At 41.6% G+C, this 21,233-nt stretch overlaps 3 protein-coding genes across 13 annotated transcripts in view; 2 read left to right on the top strand and 1 right to left on the bottom strand.

Moving 5' to 3' along the window:
- The first annotated feature begins 636 nt into the window (after positions 1–636).
- mdm4 (MDM4 regulator of p53) lies at positions 637–8,494 on the top strand. Of its 6 annotated transcripts, XR_014874066.1 has the most exons (12): positions 637–1,029; positions 2,320–2,407; positions 2,491–2,565; positions 2,680–2,813; positions 2,933–2,982; positions 3,431–3,495; positions 5,028–5,124; positions 5,198–5,358; positions 5,530–5,724; positions 5,852–5,920; positions 6,006–7,733; positions 7,765–8,494. XR_014874066.1 is itself a non-coding variant. In XM_085159303.1 (11 exons), exons 1-11 carry the CDS (start codon positions 1,019–1,021, stop codon positions 6,573–6,575), a joined length of 1,515 nt encoding a protein of 504 aa, XP_085015429.1. In that variant the 5' UTR covers positions 637–1,018; the 3' UTR covers positions 6,576–8,494. The 6 variants fall into 6 exon arrangements, 5 of the variants coding, with proteins under 5 accessions (XP_085015429.1, XP_085015430.1, XP_085015433.1 ...); XM_085159303.1 differs by having other exon boundaries at positions 6,006–8,494; XM_085159304.1 differs by having other exon boundaries at positions 648–1,029; positions 5,545–5,724; positions 6,006–8,494.
- Positions 8,495–16,013: 7,519 nt separating this feature from the next.
- Positions 16,014–18,392, top strand: myog (myogenin). 2 transcript variants are annotated; one of them, XM_085159684.1, is made up of 3 exons: positions 16,024–17,016; positions 17,576–17,675; positions 17,764–18,392. In XM_085159684.1, the coding sequence occupies exons 1-3, from the start codon at positions 16,483–16,485 to the stop codon at positions 17,880–17,882; spliced, it is 753 nt and encodes a 250-aa protein (XP_085015810.1). In that variant the 5' UTR covers positions 16,024–16,482; the 3' UTR covers positions 17,883–18,392. The 2 variants fall into 2 exon arrangements, with proteins under 2 accessions (XP_085015809.1, XP_085015810.1); XM_085159683.1 differs by having other exon boundaries at positions 16,014–17,016; positions 17,576–18,392.
- ppfia4 (PTPRF interacting protein alpha 4) overlaps positions 17,404–21,233 on the bottom strand; it is a 62,837-nt gene continuing 59,007 nt past the window's right edge. For all 5 annotated transcript variants that reach the window (XM_085159681.1, XM_085159678.1, XM_085159679.1 and 2 more), the window contains 2 exons: positions 21,009–21,106; positions 17,404–20,224 (listed from right to left, as the gene is read on the bottom strand). In XM_085159681.1, the coding sequence (XP_085015807.1) occupies positions 21,048–21,106 (59 nt within the window). In that variant the 3' untranslated portion in view covers positions 17,404–20,224; positions 21,009–21,047. The remainder of the gene's footprint in view (positions 20,225–21,008; positions 21,107–21,233) is intronic.

Below are 21,233 nucleotides of genomic sequence, written 5' to 3'. Positions count from 1 at the left end.
GTTTCAAATTTCATGATATGACATGTAGCATTACTCACACAGACAGATATTTAAAATAAAAACTATAGGAGGAAAGGTAATATCTCCACTGGAGTTTATTGAGAAGAAATGCTGGATTTTATAATGTGTAGGTAATTGAAAGCTACACTTACTCAGCTGTACTTTTTGTTGAGTGCCAGCTGCCTGCTACCTATGAAAGAAGGACAGCGCTCAAAAAGAATTAAGGCAGGGGTGTCGAACTCCAGGCCTCGAGGGCCGGTGTCCTGCAGGTTTTAGATCTCACCCTGGGTCAACACACCTGAATCAAGTGATCAGTTCATTTTCAGCCTCTGGAGAACTTCAAGACATGTTGGGGAGGTAATTTAGCCATTTAAATCACCTGTGTTGGATCAAGGACACATCTAAAACCTGCAGGACACCGGCCCTCGAGGCCTGGAGTTCGACACCTGTGAATTAAGGGATTGCTCAGTCCTCACAGCATAACACAAAGTCCTTTTAACTTCAGAGCTATGAGCCTGTGCAGTTAGGAAGCAGAAAACACTCACCACACTCTCCACACAGCACTGGAGAGGCAACAACAAGACAATTCTCATGAAGTGAATGGCTTTGCAGGTGCTGACTCCTTGTTAGTCACTGCTTGTAGCACAGGGTGATTCCTGTAGTCCAGGATTGTCCAGCTCCAGGCCTCAAGGGCCGGTGTCCTGCAGGTTTTAGATATCACCCTGGGTCAGCACACCTGAATCAAATGAATAGTTCATTACCAGAAGACCACAAATGTATGTGCCATCACCATGGAGCTGGACTACCTTTGCAGGCTGAATGGGCTACAGCAAGGGTGTCCAACTTCAGGCCTCAAGGGCTGGTGTCCTACAGGTTTTAGATGTGTCCTCGATCCAACACAGCTGATTTAAATAGCTAAATGGCTCGATATGCCTTGAAGTTCTCCAGAGGCCTGGTATTGAACTAATTGTTTGATTCACCACTCCTGCACTACAGCCTCCTAAGGGGAGTGCAATAAATGTGTGCAGGGTGAGTAGCGTCTTTCAAGCATCTGCTGGTGTAGTGCAGTGATGATGCTGCCAACAGTCGTCTTTGCAGATTTCAATACACTCAACAGAGCCTTCTTCTTCTAAGGCAGGGGTGAGGGGGAACTCCAGGCCTCAAGGGCCAGTGTCATGCAGGTTTTGTGTCCTTGATCCAACACAGCTGATTTAAATGGCTAAATGACCTCCTCAATAGTTAGCTATATGGCTCCATATGTCTTGAAGTTCTCCAGAGGTCTAATAATGAATTAATCATTTGATTCAGCTGTATTGACCCAGGGTGATATTTAAAACCTGCGCCCTGGAGAGGTCTGTGGCCACAACCAGCAAAACCATTCCTTTCTTGGGATGTCGTGTTGTCACCGTTCGAAAGCAAGTGGACTCCGTGGTTTATGCTTCATAAACGCTTCCTAAACTGAACAGGGTATTTTCGCTGAAGGGTTTTTTTTTTTTTTAAATCCTTGTATTTTATAACATGCTTTTAATCTGAAAAGACTGTTTTAAAAAGGGCAAAATGCCTCCAAGTAATATTTTTAAAAAGTAGGGGGAGCCATATTCTGGCTTCTCATGCGGAAGTTGAGTAGCCACAGTCATCATTTTGAATCTGTAGTTCAGCTAACTGTCTCCTGGTTGCTAGCGTTAGCTAGTGTTAAAAAGCCAGCATTTCAGTTTTCCATACGTCTTTACGATGCGGACCAGCTGTTAAGCCAATACTGCGTCCGGAGCAATGTAGTGGCTGTGAAGTAATGTCAGCTCCTCACGGTGAGTTGATATTAGGAGCGAATTGTTGAGTAACTGACTAGCTTCCAAAGTTAGCCATCGTTAGCGCTGCTGCTATGTTAGCTAACACGTTTGCCTGTAGCGATAGCAGCCTTGCCACCTGCTAGAGATGTCTAGAGAGACTGCGGCCCACATGTGTGAGCACAGCAATACCTATACTCTTGCATTTTTTTGTGCCATATTTGTTCGGCGTTGGCTTGCCTGGTTTAGTTTTGCTGTGTGAGGGCGCCAAACGGAAAGTAATAGTGTGAGAAGTGACAGGCCATGACGGTTTCAGATTGAGAAGTTAACTCGGCCTAGTTGGCACTGACTATAAACGTTGTCAGAATTTTTCAGTCTGTCAATAACTTGACATTGGTAAGCTGCGTTTGGCGCCGAAGGCGCTGGTGTTGCGTGGGATGTGCAAAGTCAGTGACTATAGCAAGCTGTTGAATGCTGCTGAATGGGTGAGTGTGGTGAGTCGTTTATAATGCGTGTTGTAATTTTTGCTTTGCAGCTTTCGTTCGTTTACTATGAGCTCCCTACCAGCCCAGACTCCGGCATCAAGCTCGTCATGCAGGACGCTACCGGGAGAAGGGAATCAGGTGCAGTTAAGACGAAACTACAAGCATTCAGTTACCCCATATAATACATGTGATGCTAAGCGGCGGTGCTGTTGTCCATTTAGGTGCAACCAAAAGCCCCTCTCCTGCAAATACTGCGTGTGGCTGGAGCCCAGGAGGATGTCTTCACGCTCAAAGAGGTGAGCTGTCTAGTATGACTTTGAAAAAGACCTGTGACAAAGAGCTTTCGGTCACGTGGTCATTCAAAAGGTACAAATGTAGCCTGTACATATGAAATCTTCTGCTTTGTGTAGGTGATGCACTACTTGGGCCAATACATCATGGGGAAGCAACTGTATGACAAACAGAGGCAGCACATAGTCCACTGCCAGGACGATCCTTTGGGAGAGCTGCTGGAAGTGGAGAGCTTCTCTGTTAAAAACCCGAGGTAATTACCTTAACCAAAACCTGTGCCCACTGTTGGTTCTGCTTTGTGTATCTGGACTTTATAAATTAAAAAAAAGAAGAAAAGTCTTAATTTTAAATGCTTGTATTCCCATTTTGCAGCCCAGTGTATGAAATGCTGAAGAAGTATTTGGTTGTTATTGACTGTGCTGGTAAGTGATTCTTTCATTTATTGATTTAAGTCCTTTGCACATTTTTTTTTTTTTGGTGAAATTATATTTTTGTTAGGTGGAATCAACAAAAAACAAAACAATCTGTGGATTCATTTGTGGGTGTCTGAAGTCAAAGTATGTCTCTTCCTGTGCTCTTTATTGAATTCACTGTTATTTGCATCACATTTCTTTTTTTAAATTACATGAGAAGATCTGTGGGTATACCAACATTACATGTATATTCAAAGACCATCTTGTTGACTATATTATGAGTGATTGTGAAAGGCCGTCCATCGCTTGGAGGATGTGGGGATCCTGCACAGTCCCAGATGGACCCCTTTCCCCTGCTTAAACTTCATATCTGAAGGGCCTTAGTGAGAGTGTGCAATGCTATAATTAAAGGGGGGGGATGTCCTTTTTCTGTTACTGTGTCTCATTTGAAATGCAGACGCTGCAGAGAATCTTTCTGTGGGCCGTGAATGTGTAGATGGCGGAGTGGAGGATCGTGGTCAGGTAAAGCTGAAGCATGGTGCTCAGAAGAAACAGAGACCCTTACCTGCTTTCGCTTCACTACACACAACTTTTTGTAACAATGTCACAAACTAAGTGCACAGCCACTCAGATAATGCCTTTAAATGGAGCCCGACTGATATATCAGTCAAAGTTAGCTACTCATACATATATTGATATTGGCATTTATAACTGCAGATGAATTAAAAAGTAAACAGGAGACGGAGAAGTGTGCTTCAACCATGTCATGAGTGTTGATGTTCCATAGTTTGTCCACCAGAGGGCACTCTGCAACTTCCCTGCTGGCAGCAAACACAACTAGATGGTCAGAGCAGTTATGCAGAGCATGAACTGGTACTTCATGACTTATTGTCATAATAAAACAAGATCATTTTTCAACGGTTTGCTTTTTCACAAATAACTACACATAACAAGTTGTCTTTTTTCCTGACAATAACTTATTTATGAGAGGTTAAATCCCCAAGTATCAGTCTTAAAAATCTTATTTTGGCTTGGCTCTGTTTTAAAGTGCTTTGCCTAAAGTATAAGTTTAGTTTCTACTGGGTTGTGTGTTCTGGGGAAGGTGGTGTAAGGGCTGCTGTCTTCGTTGGTGTGCAGTTGTACAGAGTAGCACCGTCTCTGTACAACCCCATTCTTGGTTTGGTCTGGTGGCTTTTCATCACTGTTTTATGACCCACCAGTTCCACCCATTGGATGGGGGGGGCAGAGTCACTGTCTCTGTCTGTATCAGAGTTCTCTTCTCTGCTCCGAACTGGAGGATCACAGCTCCTGATCACCCACAGGTCTGACTGCCCTAAACCTTTTCACCTAATCCCACGTTCCTGCACCCTTCTTTCCAATCCCTTCCCAAATCCTCTTTGATCTTACTTCGTGGCTTGTATGTAATTTGGTTTGCCGCAACATTGAGCTATTGTAAGATATTTGTCCTTTTTATGAAATTAAAGGTTGCTGCATGTGCCACAACCATCTCAGAATGCTATCGAATTAAATTTCAGATGATAATTTACGTGTTTGCACATTTGCATATTTCCTAGTTACATTTTAGTGATTAAAATAAGAGATCTGTCTGGTAGATGTTACTTCAGACTTAAATTCTGTGTGCGTCTGTTTCTTTGCTTTGACAAATGTGCCAAATTGTTCATTTAAGAAAACAAAATGAGACAACAGTACATACCTTGGAATAAATGTATTGAATCCAATGAATTTAGAGTTGCGGTGGGTTGTGTGATCATGCTCTTGTTTATTCACCTGTCTGTTAGTATACTGGCTTTCCTTGCCTTTGCTTTCTGCTTTGTTTACCCAGCACTCAACATTTCAGTTTGCATTTATATCCTAAATTATTTTGAACTCCCTCCCCACTGGCCCTTACCCAAATTGCCCAGCCCTTTGTCCCTTGTGCCATCCCACCCCACCTGTAAACAGAGGCCATGTTGAAAAGGAGCTGCGAGTCCTCCAAGTACCCAGTCACGGCTCTGTGTTCTAATTTCTTGCATTTGCATTTTCTTCCTTTACAGATGTGTGGAGGTGTGGTCAAAGCAGGTTTGGAGGCTGGTAGTGATGGGCCTCTCCTGCAGACCCCCTCCCAGAGACGACCTCGGGAACCAGATGATGGTAACCAAATAGTTCATTGCATACTTAACAGCCTCGTTACAAGACACTGTTTAAATGTTCAAAACCTCCTTAGACTCTCTTGAAGGTTTGCAACGCTCAGCCTGCAAGCGACCCAAGCTGGATGTTACTCTGGATGAGTGGGACCTCTCTGGCTTGCCCTGGTGGTTTCTGGGTAATCTCCGTAATAACTACAGCCGCAGGAGCAATGGCTCCACTGACATCCACACAAACCAAGTAAGACACCTCACGTGCTGCTAGAAAGTCCACCCAGTATCGTTAAAAATGGTTAAAATGGGCAATAAGGTTCATTTTAGAGGTTTCAAGCTTAGGAAAACTAACAGACATTACTTGTTGACAAATGGCAAAAATCAGATCATAACAGTGGTGGTCTGACTGATGTGTCAGCTGTCTCTTGCACAGGAAGAGGATACAGCCATTGTGTCGGACACCACTGACGACCTCTGGTTCCTCACCGAGGGCGAGAGTGAACAGGTGAGTGTGGAGATGAAAGAGGCTGCTCTGGAAGAAGGCAGCAGAGAAGGAGAGCCTCCACTGGAGGATGATGATGGGGGAATGAAGGAGGACAAAGCAGACAGAGAAGTATGTCTTTCTTTTTTCTTTTTTTTTTTTTTCTTTTTTAATTTTGTGATATATTTCTTTCCTGCCAATAAAATGTTTTTCACTAAGAAATGTGGAGAGGTGATGTGATCTGATGTGTATTTATTAGATGCAGGAGGAGCCAGATGAAGACTCTCAGTGTCTGAGTGATGATACTGATACAGAGATCTCCACACAGGTCAGTATCTCTGAGCCTCCTTTTATTCATTTACAGCCATTGTTTACAACTATATCAGCCTTGTGAATGCTGTGTTATATCTTAGGATGCATGGCAGTGCACAGAGTGCCGAAAATACAACATACCTCTCCAGAGGTACTGTGTTCGGTGCTGGGCTCTAAGAAAGAACTGGTATAAAGATGTCCCTCGGCTTGCCCATTCCCTTTCTGTTCCTGACATCCCAGCATGCAGCTCACTCATTACCCACGATGAGGAAGATGACAGCGACACGGGCATTGATGTCCCAGATTGCAGCAGGACGGTTTCTGATCCTGTCATCCTCCCTTCACATTCCACCGCCGATCGACCGTTGCCAACAATGGTAACGGGAAAAGGCAAAGGTCCGAGGCCCTCTGTCTTCCACAAAGATGAGCAGCTCTCTGAAGGAGACAGTCAAGAGAATCTGGGCATGGAGGTTGAGGATGTTAGGCCTGAGGCGCTGCTGGAGCCTTGCAAGCTCTGTCGAGTACGGCCACGTAATGGAAATATTATACACGGACGCACTGCTCACCTGCTTACCTGTTTTCCATGTGCAAGGAGGCTACATAAGTTCCAGGCTCCTTGTCCAGGATGTGGGAAGATAATCCAGAAGGTTATTAAAATATTCATCCTGTGAAGGGCACAAAACCCATCTGTAAAGTCCTGGGGACCTGACCAAAAAAATCACAATACAAACTTTTCAACAACATTCAACCATACAGCTGCATGGCTCCTAGTACCAGTCTTTGCTTGTGGACTCATAAAATCTCTGCACCTTACTGTCAAATTTATAAAGAGACAAAATACAGCACTTGGTGAATCTTGCTCTGTTGCATGGTTTGAGTCACACTGCCTCTGAAGTATTGTTAGACGAAACCTCAGTTTTAACAGTTCACTATACGAAATGCTTGTTTTGGTGCCACATTTAAATAAGGGACATACAAATCCAGAAGTATTTATTTATTTATTAAAACTACCACATAGGCACACACAGTTTGAGTTTTTATTTTATGTTATGAAGGGGTTTTTTTTGTTTGGTTTTTTTTCCTCTAAAAGTTTATGGCTTTTTTTTTTTTTTGTCTTCATAATTTCTTGTAATTCATAGTGCAGTTTTTGGGTGCTGATTTTTATTTCTGGAAATTTTAGGATGTGCTTCCCTAAATTTTTCATTAATTTACTTCGTCCATCTGGACAGAAACCGAACAGAATAATAAATGCAGGTATGAAAGTACAGGTCTCTTTGAGCTGTCCCTTTATTTGTGGGGGGTTTTTTTGTTAGTTTTTTTTGTTTGTTTGTTTTTTGTCTTAAGCCCTCCTGCATCTCTTTACATAACACAGCTCTAAAATGTAAGTTTTAAAGCAGCTGAAGGAAGAAACAAAGTCTAAATCTGTTTTTAGATGTTTCAGGCTTGAAAGTTTCCTCCCAAAATCAATGTACTCTCAGCACATGTGAATGTATTGTGAAATACAAAGGTGACTTAAGTCTAGTTTCTTGCAGCCAGAAATGTAAACGTAGACAGTAATGCACAGCTGAAGTATTAACCGTAATTGTTGAACCTTGGTAATTTGATGTTAACGTGTTCAGTATGTACAATTGTCAAACCTCTGACAGCTATGCCTGCAGTAAGTTATGTCATAATGTTGTTGGTTCGTGTTTAAATATTATAATTCGGAGTACTTTAGATTCTTTTCTGGAACCTGTTTAAAATGAACATTTTTATGTAGGTTTTGTATTTAATTTATTTATTTTGTTTTACTTGTGGTCAGCTCCTAGCAAACAGAAAATGGTGCACTTGTTTTAAAAAAAAAAAAAAAAAAAAAGAGAGAGGAAAAAAAAGAAGAAAAAATCTAATTTGCATTTGTAATTTAAGAATAGAGAGAAGAAACCGGCTGAGTTACCAGGTGTACTCTCAGTGAAAATGGCTGCACAGGGGTTATTTTAAGCGTTACACTGCCATGTAATGACTTTATACAGAAATGTGTATTATAGATTTTATTTGGATTGTTCAGCTTTATTTGAAGATTGTGGACCACAAAGATGCTACTTTTTGAGTGTGTGTGAACGGTCTTGAATAAATACATTGTTCCTTATTATTCAGTGACTTTTAGGCATTTAACTTTGGCTCTGCGTAACACAGTGTGTATATTAAGTGTTTGAGTTGATGTTTACTTGTGCTTAGTCTTTGCCAGGAGGTGGAGAGAGGTTTCAGTCTTGTAAGCGTTGACTACAGAAACTGTACAGTCCCTGTAATAACATGTAATGGATATATATAGAGCATGCCTCTTAATCAGATCCAGCGCCAAGCTGGTGTCAGAGCTATATTAGTAATGTAAATGCAATAAAAGATGAATTATAGATTGTAACAAGTATTAGCATTGTACATCAAGGGGAAAAAGGCTCCCATTAAATAGAGACCTCATGTAAATGAAACACGTGATACTGGTTGATTAACACATCCCAATTTGTCACATTAAGACCATAATGTTCTAAAACATGGTGCACTTATAGGGATTTTTTTTTTTTTTGTTATGGAATAAACATGTTTTGTTAAGCGAGAAAGAGTTGGGAATTGTCTGCTTTGTTCACTACTTCACCAGAGCGACAGTTGGTGTACGGTACCCAATGGTGAACTCTGTGTGTGTTTCAGTTGAATAAGTCATTGTGTATGACAGGCCAGCTGTCATGCATCCTCTCCTCCTTGACTGGGTTCCAGCACCTGCAACTCTCCTCTGCTTACTCACTGTTCATCTCCTGCTTACTCGTGCTTGCCTTATTTTTGTCCTGTTCTTGAGAATTGGGGCATACGCCCTGCCTTCGACTGTGTATGCCTCTGTAACACCACTGCTATCCAACTTCAACCAAACACTGCAGCTACTTTACACCTGTGTTATTTACCAATTACTCATTGGGGTGTATTTCCTGTTTATGGAAAGTCCCCTGTTAAACTGTTCTCCCCCTGACATCAAACACAAGTCCCAAATATGCAGTCATAATGCAACAGCTTGTTATTCAAATTCTAAGTTATTTGTTAACTTTCAGATTCTTCATTATTACATTATTGTTTATCTATATATGTAAGCAACCTTTAATTCTTATATTGAACAAACTGTTTATAATAATTATCAAAGTATTTCCACTTGGAATGGCTATGTTTCTTTTTTTTTTTAATCCACATTTTTTTATACACAATTGTTGTAAAAAAAATTTAACTAAAAGGTGGCTTACGTCTATCTTCTGGTGCCTTATCCTCGGAATATTTCTGAATCTCGGTAGCAGCAGTTTACATGGATGTGCAGTACTTGGGAAAAGTCTTTATATAAGACTATATAAGTTATTACGAAAATGGAAAATAGGTGCAGCAATATATTGAAACATACATAAAGCAAAAACAATTTGTAGAATTGCAATGAGCTTGAAAATCAGTATTTGGTATCACCACCTTTATTCTGCAACAACTCTGAACTCTCTTAGGGAAAATCTCTTCTCATTTTTAAAGCAGTCTTCAGGAATAATTCTCCGGGCTTTTTGGAGAGCATTCAAAGCTTCCACACTGCCTCAATAATGTTGAGGTGCAGGCTCTGGGGAGGCCAATCCATGACTGTCCAGGTCTTGTGTAATTTGGTATTCCTCAGTCTTTTCTCCCTGTTTCCCATAATTAAGAATGTCTTCTTGGCTTGGCAGCCATCCACAGTAGATGGATCAACTGAAGAGCCAAATATGTTTCTCAGATCCTGTGTCAGATCTTTGCTGTAATTTTTTCTGTTTCTTAAGAATATTGAGATACTGTTGTAGGTAGTTTTTAGGAATGTCACTTCTTCTTTGGTCCTCCACTTGTCCAGTTTCCTAAAATGTTTTAAGGACACACTGCACACCATACTGAGATGTCACCTCATTGGTGCAAAAATGCTATTTGATACCTGTTAAACTATTTTCTTTAGCATTTTTGTAAATTCGGCTAACAAAAAACTGTCTAAAGATACAATTAAAATGTTCTTCCTTGCTTGTTTGTCTCTTATATATAGATCCAACACTGATTCATCCCTTTAGTTACTCATAAATGGCTTCTTGAATAGCAAAGGTTACCAACCTCTGCTGTAAACTGTAGTGGAGTAAAACAAAAAAGAAAGACAACAAAACTCACTGACATTTTTTTTCTCCAATTTCCACTCATGCGCTTTATTTAAAGAATTTATTTTCCAGTGGTTTACCACTGAAGACCTCACATGCGAGCTGGTAGGTAGGTGTTGATGTTTTGTGAAATGCTTCCCTTTACTCTGCAGCTAATTCAAGAACGGTCTAGGCCTGCTGCTTTGTATGTGGCATCTGGTGCGTCACCGAGAGTAGAGACGAAGAATGGCATAACACCCCTGGTGACATGGCACCCGGAGCTTGGCAGCTCTAGAATGACAAGATCCAGGGAGTGGTGAAGGATCTGCATGTTTCCATGGCGACAGTGCTCCCATCTCAACATCCCAGAATAACTTAACACATTCTTTCTTTATCCTCGGTGGCGTATGCAATAATTCCTGAAGGGAAAATTGTTATTGCTTCCATTCTTATGCCTATTTTTATTGTTTTATTGCAGTCACTGCCATTAATCGGTTTATTTGTTGATGTCATAAATGCAAAACTCATTTTAAGATATAGATTTTTGTGATACCTTCCTCTGGTGTCCTTTGTCTCATACCCCGAGGATAGTACATGTCTGGATATCTATAACTGTATCTGTGGGGCTAGGGCCTTTCTTTCCTTTCTAATTTCCATGCAGATATACAAACACACACACAAATACACACATTCCCTCTGTTGTGTCCGACTATTTGGTCGCTCCAGAAACTAGGCCGCTAAATTTGTCCCTCTGCTGACATGGGAGAAGGTCACTGGAGCCAGAGAAAAACAAAGACAGGAATATGGAAGAAGGCCTGAAGATAGTGTAGATTAAAAATAAGGATATAGATGGGTAGCGAGGGGCATGATTGAAATGTAGCAGAGTAAGATAACAGAGCTGGACTGAAAAACTGGAAATAGTTAAAACATAGCCATCCTCAACAGTATATACTATATACATACCTGGCTTCAGAGGGATTCAGAATTTCCCAGAGGAACTATGCTAATGGTGCTATATACTTGGAAAGTGTCAGGGTGTAAATGTCACTTTGTTTTCCTGCCTGTGATACCTGCTTTGATTATCATAAGTCCTCTGAATATATGTCATTGAAATAATCTGGTTGTTTGTAGCAATGGGGCACAAGTTATTTACAGGGAATAACTTTTGGGCTGCCATGTGCTGCAAAGTATGTTAGTGGGAAGTGGGTTATGCACATAGGCATGAGTATGTATGTGTATTTGTCTATGTGTGCTGGAGCTTTTCAGTGAGTGGGATGCCAGCGAAGGGAAGGGCAGCGGATGGTGCAGGGGCTCAGTCCATTCCTGTGATTTAACATGACACCACTTGCACTAAGACTGCAACAGCTGCGTATGCACATGCCGGCCATTCTGTTTGTTGTAGGGGATTACTCTGCAATAAAAGCCCCAGTGACCAGCAGCACGGCTGGGCTACAGAACTACTGTTCCCCCTACCCTGACTTAGAAGGCTTTCTCCAGGCCTCCAGAGCCCTGTGCAAACACAGGTGGGGCACTTCATTCTGAGTATAAATGAATGGGAGTATTCTCCTGATGATTAGCCAGGTCATAGTAGTGTCACATCACCTTTGGGGGGGGGGGGGGGTCGTCAAACTGTATCGCTTATGTAAGGGTCATTACTCAACAGAAATAGTGGGACACAGCAGGGCAGTAATCAGATCTGACTGAATATTTTAATTTGCTCTCATTGTGTTTTATGCACTGATGATTGTCGAGGAGGAGTCGGCTGCTTTGTCACATCTCCATATAATGATCCTATACAACATTAATGTTCTATAGTAAGTATAACCTCATCGTAATCTGGAAGAGAAGCTCTGATATCAAAGAGTTTAGGAATGGATGTGCAGTTTTCATGGCGACAGTCTCTGAGACGACAGACTTGGACATGTGTTGCTGTCACTATGGTGACAATGCTCTCTCCCAAAGGCATGAAACTAGTACATAATAATGCTGCATGAGTCTGGATTTCAGACTGAATATTGCTTTCCAGGAGTACAGAAAGGCCAGGAATGAGACTTTATTTTTTGCATGTGGAAAACAATAATTAATAATTTCCTGTGTCTTTTTCCTTTAAAATGTTAAACTTCCTGACTCGTTCTGAATGATCTAAATAAATATTTAGACATCCGAGCAGGTCACCAGATTTTTTACACAAATCCTAAAAGTGTAAAACACAGAACTCAGTTATTCAAGCAGAACATAACTGTTATTTATAGAGTGAGAAAAATACACCAGCAAGTCTATGAACATATTGAGGATTAGAAGTTAATTTAAAAAAAAAAAAAAAGTCATCTGTCTTCAGTCCTTTTTATTTAAAGAAAAAAAAAATCCATTGTCATGTCTGAGGGACTGTATCTTACCATGCACAAATGAGATTTCTAAGGTCCTTTAGAAAAAAGGCTTATTGAAGCCCACCAGGCTGGAAAAGGTTACAGAACTATTGCTACACTTTCTACTCCAACAATAGAAAGTCAGACAGATAGCGTAAATTGAGAAATATTGAAGATCATTGTTACACTGCCCAGGAGCCCCCCCCCCCCCCAAAAAAAAGATCTCTCCAGTAGCAAGAGGGGTCATAGCCTGGCAGGTATCAAAGAAGCCAAAAAAGGTCGTTTCTAAAGTGTTCACAAAATTTCAAGCAAAAGTCAAAATTGAATGATTCTGCTTCCTTCCTATTCTCAGTATCTACTAGTCAAAATAATAGGTTAGTGCTCGTGCTGGACACTAAAGCACATAAAGCTGTTAGAATACAAATAAACTCATGGGAATTATTATGAGTTTTATGAGTTTAACATCCAAATGAAGTAGAAACAAAAGCATGTATTGTATTTGTTTAAACAACTTGTGTATCCTGTTTTGCGTCTTATATCGTAATGTATCTCACTGGATGGAAGACCTGGTTTAGCCACCTCTAATAAACAGTTCCTTGCTGTTGTTATGTTATTCTCCTCTTACATATCTGAGATTTCCCGACTGCACTCAGATGACAGCTCTCCAGGTCACTGGAAAACTTGAGGCTAACCTGGGGTGAGGAGGACTGATCCCTCCCTCCTCCCCCAGAGCTCAGCTGTCCCACAATGTGCTGTTGCTTGTCACTGAGGAGAAGTGGAACAGTGTTGCCAGTGACAGGGCAACCCCCCCCCCCCCTCCCGCTGCACACAAGAGGACCCTTACACACTATGGACAAGAAATATATTATTATATCATAATATTATATTATATTATATTATATTATATTATATTATATTATATTATATTATATTATATTATATTATATTATATTATTCATATTTATTTAGTAATTTAGTCAATAGCTCTGATACTTAGAATAAATCCAAATGTCACAATGGGTATTAATTTGTATATTTTTTGCATTATTTCTTACATGGGGCCAATCAATCATAATTAAATTAGAGCCAGCCTATTTTTCACTGGTTTGGCCTATTTTAAGATGGAAAATAAAGTACAGTATTAGCAAACCACAGGTAAAACTGTTCTGTATCTTAAGTGTTCACTTCAAATACTGAGGGACACACACACACACACACACACACACACACACACACACACACACACACACACACACACACACACACATCTCTAGTTCTGCTGACAATGGGTTAAGATGACAGAGGGTTATGAGTGATTCTGACACACTGCAAACCCCCTCCTTGCTGTACCCCTGAGTTCAACACAGGCTTCTTTGTACTCACTCCACCATCAGTGACGATCCGTCACAGACTAACCTGACAGCCGACCCAGCCCCGTGCCAAGCTAAGACTGTGCACTCTGCCTCAAACCCAAGCCCAAACCGCAGGAGGATACCACAAGCCACCAGACGGGCCTGCCAAACCTCTGCCTGGCACCTAATCCCAGGACTGAAATCTCCCTGTAGATAATTCACTGACTTGTAAGATTTTTTTGTTTTGATTGTGTCTAACTGAAACTTTGTGTTTGTTACCTTCAAAATGATATAAAACACAGGTAAAGAATAAACAGTAAGAAATAAGAGGCTCTGTTCCATTGTGTGTCATTAACCCTTTGAACCAGCACAACCCTGGAACGCTTAAATGGAAATCAGCTATCATTGGTTGCACCTGTGCTTTCTCTTACACGAAATATCAAAATATCTGCCACAAACCAGGCCTATAAATATGTTCTTTTAAACAAGCTGCTGTTTAGGCAACGCTGATCCACAATAAAAATAAATACATAGAGGCTTTAAGGGGCAGTTATAATGAGGAAATTGCAACATCTTGAGTTCTCTCATCCGAAATCCGGTCTGTGTGAGATTGTCACTGCTTGTGGAAAAAAGTCAGAAATAAAAAATTAATCTGAGCAATAAAATATGTATTTTTTAATGTAGATTTTCATCTGGGTGAAAAGGCCTTGTTGACACCAGACATTAGAGGAGAATAGACAGACTGGTTTGAGCGGATAGGAACACAACAGAAACTACTACTTGTTGCAACCAAGGTATGCAGGAGAGCATCTCATCAAGCCTTATAATATGCAAGGGCTCACCAAAATTGGACAATAGAAAACTGGATGGTAGAGGTCTAGAGAGAGAAAATTCCATAATAGTGTTAACTTGCAAGCTAACATGTAAGAAGGTTTTACAATGCTGTAGTTTAAATATTAAAAGCAGCTTTAGGGAGCTAGCTGGAAAGGCTCCCTGGTATGTCAAACTTTCAAAATTTTCACATAAGACAGGAATTAATAATGCATTCTTTAATTTTATAAGCAGGGACTCCAGCTAAAAGTAAAGAGGAATAACTTTATTAAATGACCAACGCGTTTCGGCTTGTGGCCTTCATCAGGGTCATACTCTTAAGTGTTGCTCGAGTCCCTGCGTTGTGAGTTTTTCATCCTCTCCATGCACCTTGGAAGTAGGTGAAGTTGTGCCAGAGTTTTTGCTGTTCTTTGGTTTTATAAGCAGGAAAAGTATAAAACCTAGCTTTTCACGTCTTATCGTGACACTATAAAGTCCTTAGTTCTTCTTTATTTTCTCTATTTTAAATATTGAACTCATGGTATCCATTGATATAGTATTGTTTACTTTTGTTTCAAAAAACTTGTATTTACTCTTTCATTGGTTAGAGAATACCATTGGCAGTGGTATTCATCAGACCTTGCAACCCTGTAAGTTTAATGAACTGTAGTTATTAGGAAACTGCTAGCAATTTGTCTCTTCCAAAACATCTCCTGAGAGGTAGTGTATTACTGTGATAAACTTATTGTAAAGATATAGAGTACAGACTCATGTAACGCTCTTCATGATTTGCCTGTCACTCCAGGCCACTTCTCTGCTGACAGAAGTGTGTGTTTTGGCTGTGCTGCAATGTTAGCGGAAGCTAGTCAGAATTAGCTGATGAGCTATGAGGTGAGACATGTCCTGGAAGGATTAACACCCAGTGGCTAGGCTAATGCTATGACTTGCTGGAAGAGGTCAGGACAACCAAGGCCATTCCCTCTGTGTGGCTGACTCATTACTGTCCCTTAAATTCTGGGGGTAATGTGAGCCAGTGTCAGCCTAGCAGCTCACTCTGCTGATGGTTCCTGCACAGACCTGCCTGGTTCTGAGGCTAGTATAACTCAGAAGGTCACTTGCATCACATAGTGCAATCATCTCAGGATGAAAGTCAGTGAATATGAATGCAGTTACATAAACCACAGGAACAATGTCACCTAAGCTTTTTTTGGTATTGACCAAGTTGATCGCATTATGAGTCTGACAGTGCTTCACAGCAGTCCAGAGTAAGCAACAGTCTCTTGCCTCATTGACTTCCCATCAAAAACCTGAAGTCAAACAATGTATTGTCACTGCGTGCCACTGGCTCCCAGCAGAAGTGACAGCTGTTTCCAGAATGTCCCTTCTGCCTCCCCAGTTAATGATGGAACTCTTCATGTTCGGAAGGGGACGCAAGTCTGGGATTAACTTACTAAGATGGACACCTTTGATCTGAGGCTGTCTCTCCCATTTCAAACTGATCATGTCCTGGCCTCTTAAGAAATACATGAGCACACAAACCCACAGAAAAACACACACGCGTACAACTGGGCCTTAAAGCCCTAGAGAGCAGGGCCAAACAGAGATGTGATGTGTAGATGTGCAGCAACAGCTAAACGTCGTGTCAGGTTTCTGGGGGCTCGTGCTAAATTTAACCCTGTGATCCAGCAGAAGGCAAAGGGGTTTAAATGCCAGTCTACAGTTGCTCCACACCAGTTGCTCTCCACACGTCTTCCACTCATCACAAACTCAGGCCGGGAAGAAGATAGGTGCACACACGTACACTCCAACGCAAACTCCAGACACAGGACAGAAGAGCGCATACTGAAGGCTAGTTCCTAGGAAAGCTGGGATCTTTGTTCCCTTGTATCCAGACCACAACTGTCCAGTATGGAGCTTTTTGAGACCAACCCTTATTTTTTCCCTGACCAGCGCTTCTATGAAGGAGGGGACAGCTACTTCCCCTCTCGCCTGCCCGGTGCGTATGACCAAGCTGGCTACCAGGACAGGAACTCCATGATGGGCTTGTGTGGGAACCTGTCTGGGGGTGTCGGAGTTGGAGTGACAGGTACCGAGGACAAAGCCTCTCCATCCAGCATGTCGCCTCACTCCGAGCCCCACTGCCCAGGTCAGTGTCTTCCCTGGGCCTGTAAGCTGTGTAAAAGGAAGACAGTGACCATGGACCGCCGGCGAGCAGCCACACTGAGGGAGAAGAGACGCCTAAAGAAGGTGAACGAGGCCTTCGATGCTTTGAAGAGGAGCACGCTGATGAACCCCAACCAGAGGCTGCCCAAGGTTGAGATCTTGCGGAGCGCCATCCAGTATATTGAAAGGCTCCAAGCCCTGGTGTCCTCCCTCAACCAGCAGGACACTGAGACAGGACAGCAGGGTTTGCTCTACCGGCCCAGTCCAACTCAACCCAGAGTAAGTAGGACAGAGACAGGATGAGGGAAGGGAGAAATTCAAAATAACAGAGAAATCAGCCAAGAGGGAAACAGAGTTGGGAACAGCACTAGTTGGAAAGTGGCAGAAGATATGGGAGAAAAATGAGCAGTACAGTAAAGAGAAAGATAAATACTACATTAAAAAATGACTGGGGTAAAATGTCAAATCAAAAATGTGTAAATTTGATTATCTGTTCATGTTCCTTTTGATTTATTCATTCTGGATAAGGTTTGAGGTTATTGTGAGGGAAATATGTCAGCATATGTATTCAGCCATATATGTAGCTCATTAGTGTTTTTAAAGACACTGACAAGAACTCCTGTGACAGGCGTCATAGTAACGGAAAGTCTTTTTTATTGTGTACATTTGTGGACATTTGCCTCTGAGTGGGGTCACGGGATGCATTAACTATATGTGCATTTGTGGTAGTACACTGCACTTTAGTGTGTGTTGTTTTTCTGTGTGGGGTGGTATGGCGTGCTGTATCATAACAGAGTGACTGACAGCAACTTGTGTGTGTGCATCTCCATGGCAACAGGTGTCGTCGTCAAGCGAGCCCAGTTCAGGCAGCACCTGCTGCAGCAGCCCGGAGTGGAGCAGCACTCCAGAGCAGTGCACGCAGAGCTACAGCAGCGAGGGTAAGCACAGTTCACTTAGTCCCATTAAACTAGGTAGACTAGGTAGCACCTTCACAGGTACTCAGTGTGTAACTAGGTCTTTTTGCAGATCTCCTGAGCGTTGCAGACTCTCCAGAGCAGGGGAACATGCGGGCCTTGACCTCCATTGTGGACAGCATCTCTGCAGCAGATGGACCTGTGGCCTTTCCTGTGGACATTCCCAAATAGACCCTTAGACCAGCCGGCCAGTAGGTGCACAGCGAGCCTCACACAAAAAGCAGTGACCTTTAATCCTAAATTATGTCTATTTTGTGCTTCTGCTGATTAAATTATTTTGTCTTATGCCAAATTAAAAAATGTTTCCATTTGACGAGTATTGCAGCTCTGTTGATCCACGGGCCAGCTAGCCAAACTGACTTTTCCTGTTCACATTGAGGCTTTGTTCCCTTTTTTTCCTGCCTTATGCGATGTTCCAGACCTGTTTGTCAAAGCTACAGGAGATTCAAAGACTTTGCTGCATGAACCCAACACATATTTACTACACGTGATCCCTGTTAGGCTTGCCTCCAGATTTATAGAGCCACAGAGGAATGACAGATCCAGTTTTCTTTCCTTACTTAATTTAAGATTTCCTCTTCAAAGCTTTTCCTAATCTTTCATTCATTTTTTTTGTGTGTGTGAGTTTTAATGCTTAAAAAACAAGAGTTTATTCGTGGGGCCAATATGTACCATGGCAGTTTTGACCAAGATCTGCTTAATTTAAACTGATTATGAATGCTAGTGATGTAAATACGTTCCCTTTTTCTACAGAGTGGATTTGCCATTTTTATTTTTTTTTTGCTAACTTATTTTGGACTTTTATAACTAAGATTGTTGTGTATTTGTAGATGTTCTGAAAAGTGATATTTTCTGTTTAATTCTTACAATAAAGACCATTTTCAATACGCTGTCCAGTGTTGTTTTTAGCCTATAATACAATACGCTGGCACATATAACTCAACAAGGAACACAGGATACCAAGTCTTTAAAAAACAGCTTTACTTATGTCTATATAGTGTCATAAATACATTACACTTCTTTTTAAATAGCCAAATAATAAAATCTTGATTTGTCAGCATTGTTTCACACCTGGAATAAAGACACAGTACTCATAGCTGCCACATAGCACGTTACACCTTTTAGACACCTTGGAAAAACTTAAAAAGAAAAAGAAAAAGAAAAAGATTGTACACCCATCCAGCACTTCACTGGTTCATTTGCTGTGTTCTTATTGGATGAGGAGTTGGTGAGCCAAGAGTACTGACTGCTCAATCAGAGCAAGATTAGACAAGTCTGTCACGTGGAGCAGTTTCATGTGGATTTCATTGGCTGATGTTGAGCAGCAGTTTACAGTTTGATTTTGAGAGAATGTAAGGAAACAACAGAGAAGAGCTACAGTGGTCACACTACCATCCACAGAGAAAGTCATGGTCGCATGGCTGGGGCCGGCCTTTTCACACGAAATCTACTAGTCTCAAGCACAGAGACTCATTTAGTCATACACTCTCACACTCTCTCTCTCACGCACACTTCATATTAAAGGATTCTCTCTATTCTAGGCTACATAGTGTCATACAGAAGGCGAGAGAGGCAGAGAAAGGAGAGGCAACAGCTACATTGTGTTAAAAGAGAAGGAAGAGAAGGAAAAAAGAAGGAATGGGAGAAGAGGCAAAGAGAGAAGTCTGATATTGGACCCATGAACCTGTGAAGAGTCCTTGTGGAAACACACACCTCCCTTACTGAGTCCCTCCCACCAACGATTCACACACGCACAGCATACAGCAAAAGACACACGAAGGTCCGACACAGAGAGAAAGAGAAAGAAAGAGAAAGAGAGAGAGAACAGTCACTATTGAATACAGGGCATTGGGTTTCATACAGCAATATTATATTGTTTTCCATATATATTCCCAATATATATATATTTATATATATATATATTTATATATAATATTTCTATAAAAAACATAAGTCATCCATTTTATGTACAGAGATAAATGAGTAATACCTTGCATAACCGGTAGAGGGGTAACGTGTGGTGGGATCTGCCATTTATACAAGTATTCATCATTCTCAAATCCAAACCAACACCTGCTCACCATCTCCTTTAATCTTTCTGACGCTGTTTTCTTGTAAAGGACATGATGACGCAGGAAGATTGGTTTGGGCTTGGCCATGTTGAGACTATTACAACCAGGAAAAAAATCCACAGCTGAGATCAGGGGAGCAGGAGCACAACAACCACAACAACAAGGCTACTGGGAGCACGGGGGTAAACTGGGAGAGACCAGGATGAGCCTCCATTACAGCAGCGAGCGCAGCCAGTGTGCACTCTCAAGAGTTCAAAGGTCAGAGTTGGCCTCTGTATTGCACGTGTCCGAAGAAGAGGTGAGAGGTGAAAGTTGGAAGGTGAGGCTGGGCAACAAAGGGACGAAGCCTCCCCTGTGAGGTACCCAGGTCTCCCTCTCCAGATTTGGCATATCACTCTCAAAAGGCCGCAAGCATATGTCCATATAGGTAATGAGAATGCACTAGAAGAGAGAAAAGAAGATGAGGAAAGTGGAATAGAAAAAAAAAGAAAAATTAAGTTGCACCTGCTTCTTAATTCATCAAAGTTATTAAAAATAAGTTATTAAAAATACTGGTGGTTGCCAGAGCTACTCCTCAGTCTCCTAGCAGATCCAACAATGGCATCAATTTCAAAATCCCAGATGACATCTTGCTTGATTTATTATGTTCAAAGATTTTCAGAAAACTTGACTTCTGACCTTGACCTTGAGTTCAAGGTCACCAAGATTCAAACTCATCCAAGATTTTTGGTAACTGCAACTATGGTATGAATTAGAAAATCCTACTTTCTCGAGCCGTTGTATTTCTCTACTTGGGTGTTAACGCCACCCACCAGCTCAGGTAGGTGATGAAAACATGCTGCCAGTCTTCCACAGTGTCTCTTTTGTTCTGTCTCCCTGAGCCTGGTTCTGCAGGAGGGTTCGTCCTGTTAAAAGGGAGTTTTTCCTTCCCACTATCGCCAAGTGCTTGCTCATAGAAGGCATCTTTACCTTAGAATATACAGCTCCTTGAGGCAACTCTTATTGTGATTGAGCTCTCTCTATATATATAAAAAAGAACTGAATTGAATGATGATGATTACAATTTTGGATGCAGCTTCTGCTTTGATTGATCTATTGTATATGCAGTAGTAAACTCTCAGGCTTAGCCTGCACACCTTTTGTTAATTGCCTCTTGAAAGTTAGAGTCACAGTCCTACAATGCTAGCTGTGACCACAGTATCCTGTCCAGCTTCTGTTCGCTTACCTGTCAGCATTAACGCTCCTGTTAGTAAGTAGAGAGTAGTTAACATGAATAGGTCCGCACAGCCGAGGGATCAAGTCTCGGGGTTGCTGGGGGAGGAGCTTGAGAGCATTGCACGCAATTGATTTTGTGCACAGCAAGACAGAGAGGACACGACATGCAGTTAGTCAAGGCAACCACAGTGAGGCTCATAGCTACATACAGAAAATGAACTAGGTATTGCTTAGT

This window comes from Neolamprologus multifasciatus, chromosome 5 (assembly GCF_963576455.1).
Source record: "Neolamprologus multifasciatus chromosome 5, fNeoMul1.2, whole genome shotgun sequence".
NCBI classification, from domain to species: Eukaryota; Metazoa; Chordata; class Actinopteri; order Cichliformes; family Cichlidae; genus Neolamprologus; species Neolamprologus multifasciatus.
The sequence above is the reverse complement of the archived record's forward strand: the minus strand, read 5'-3'. Positions and strand labels throughout refer to the sequence as shown.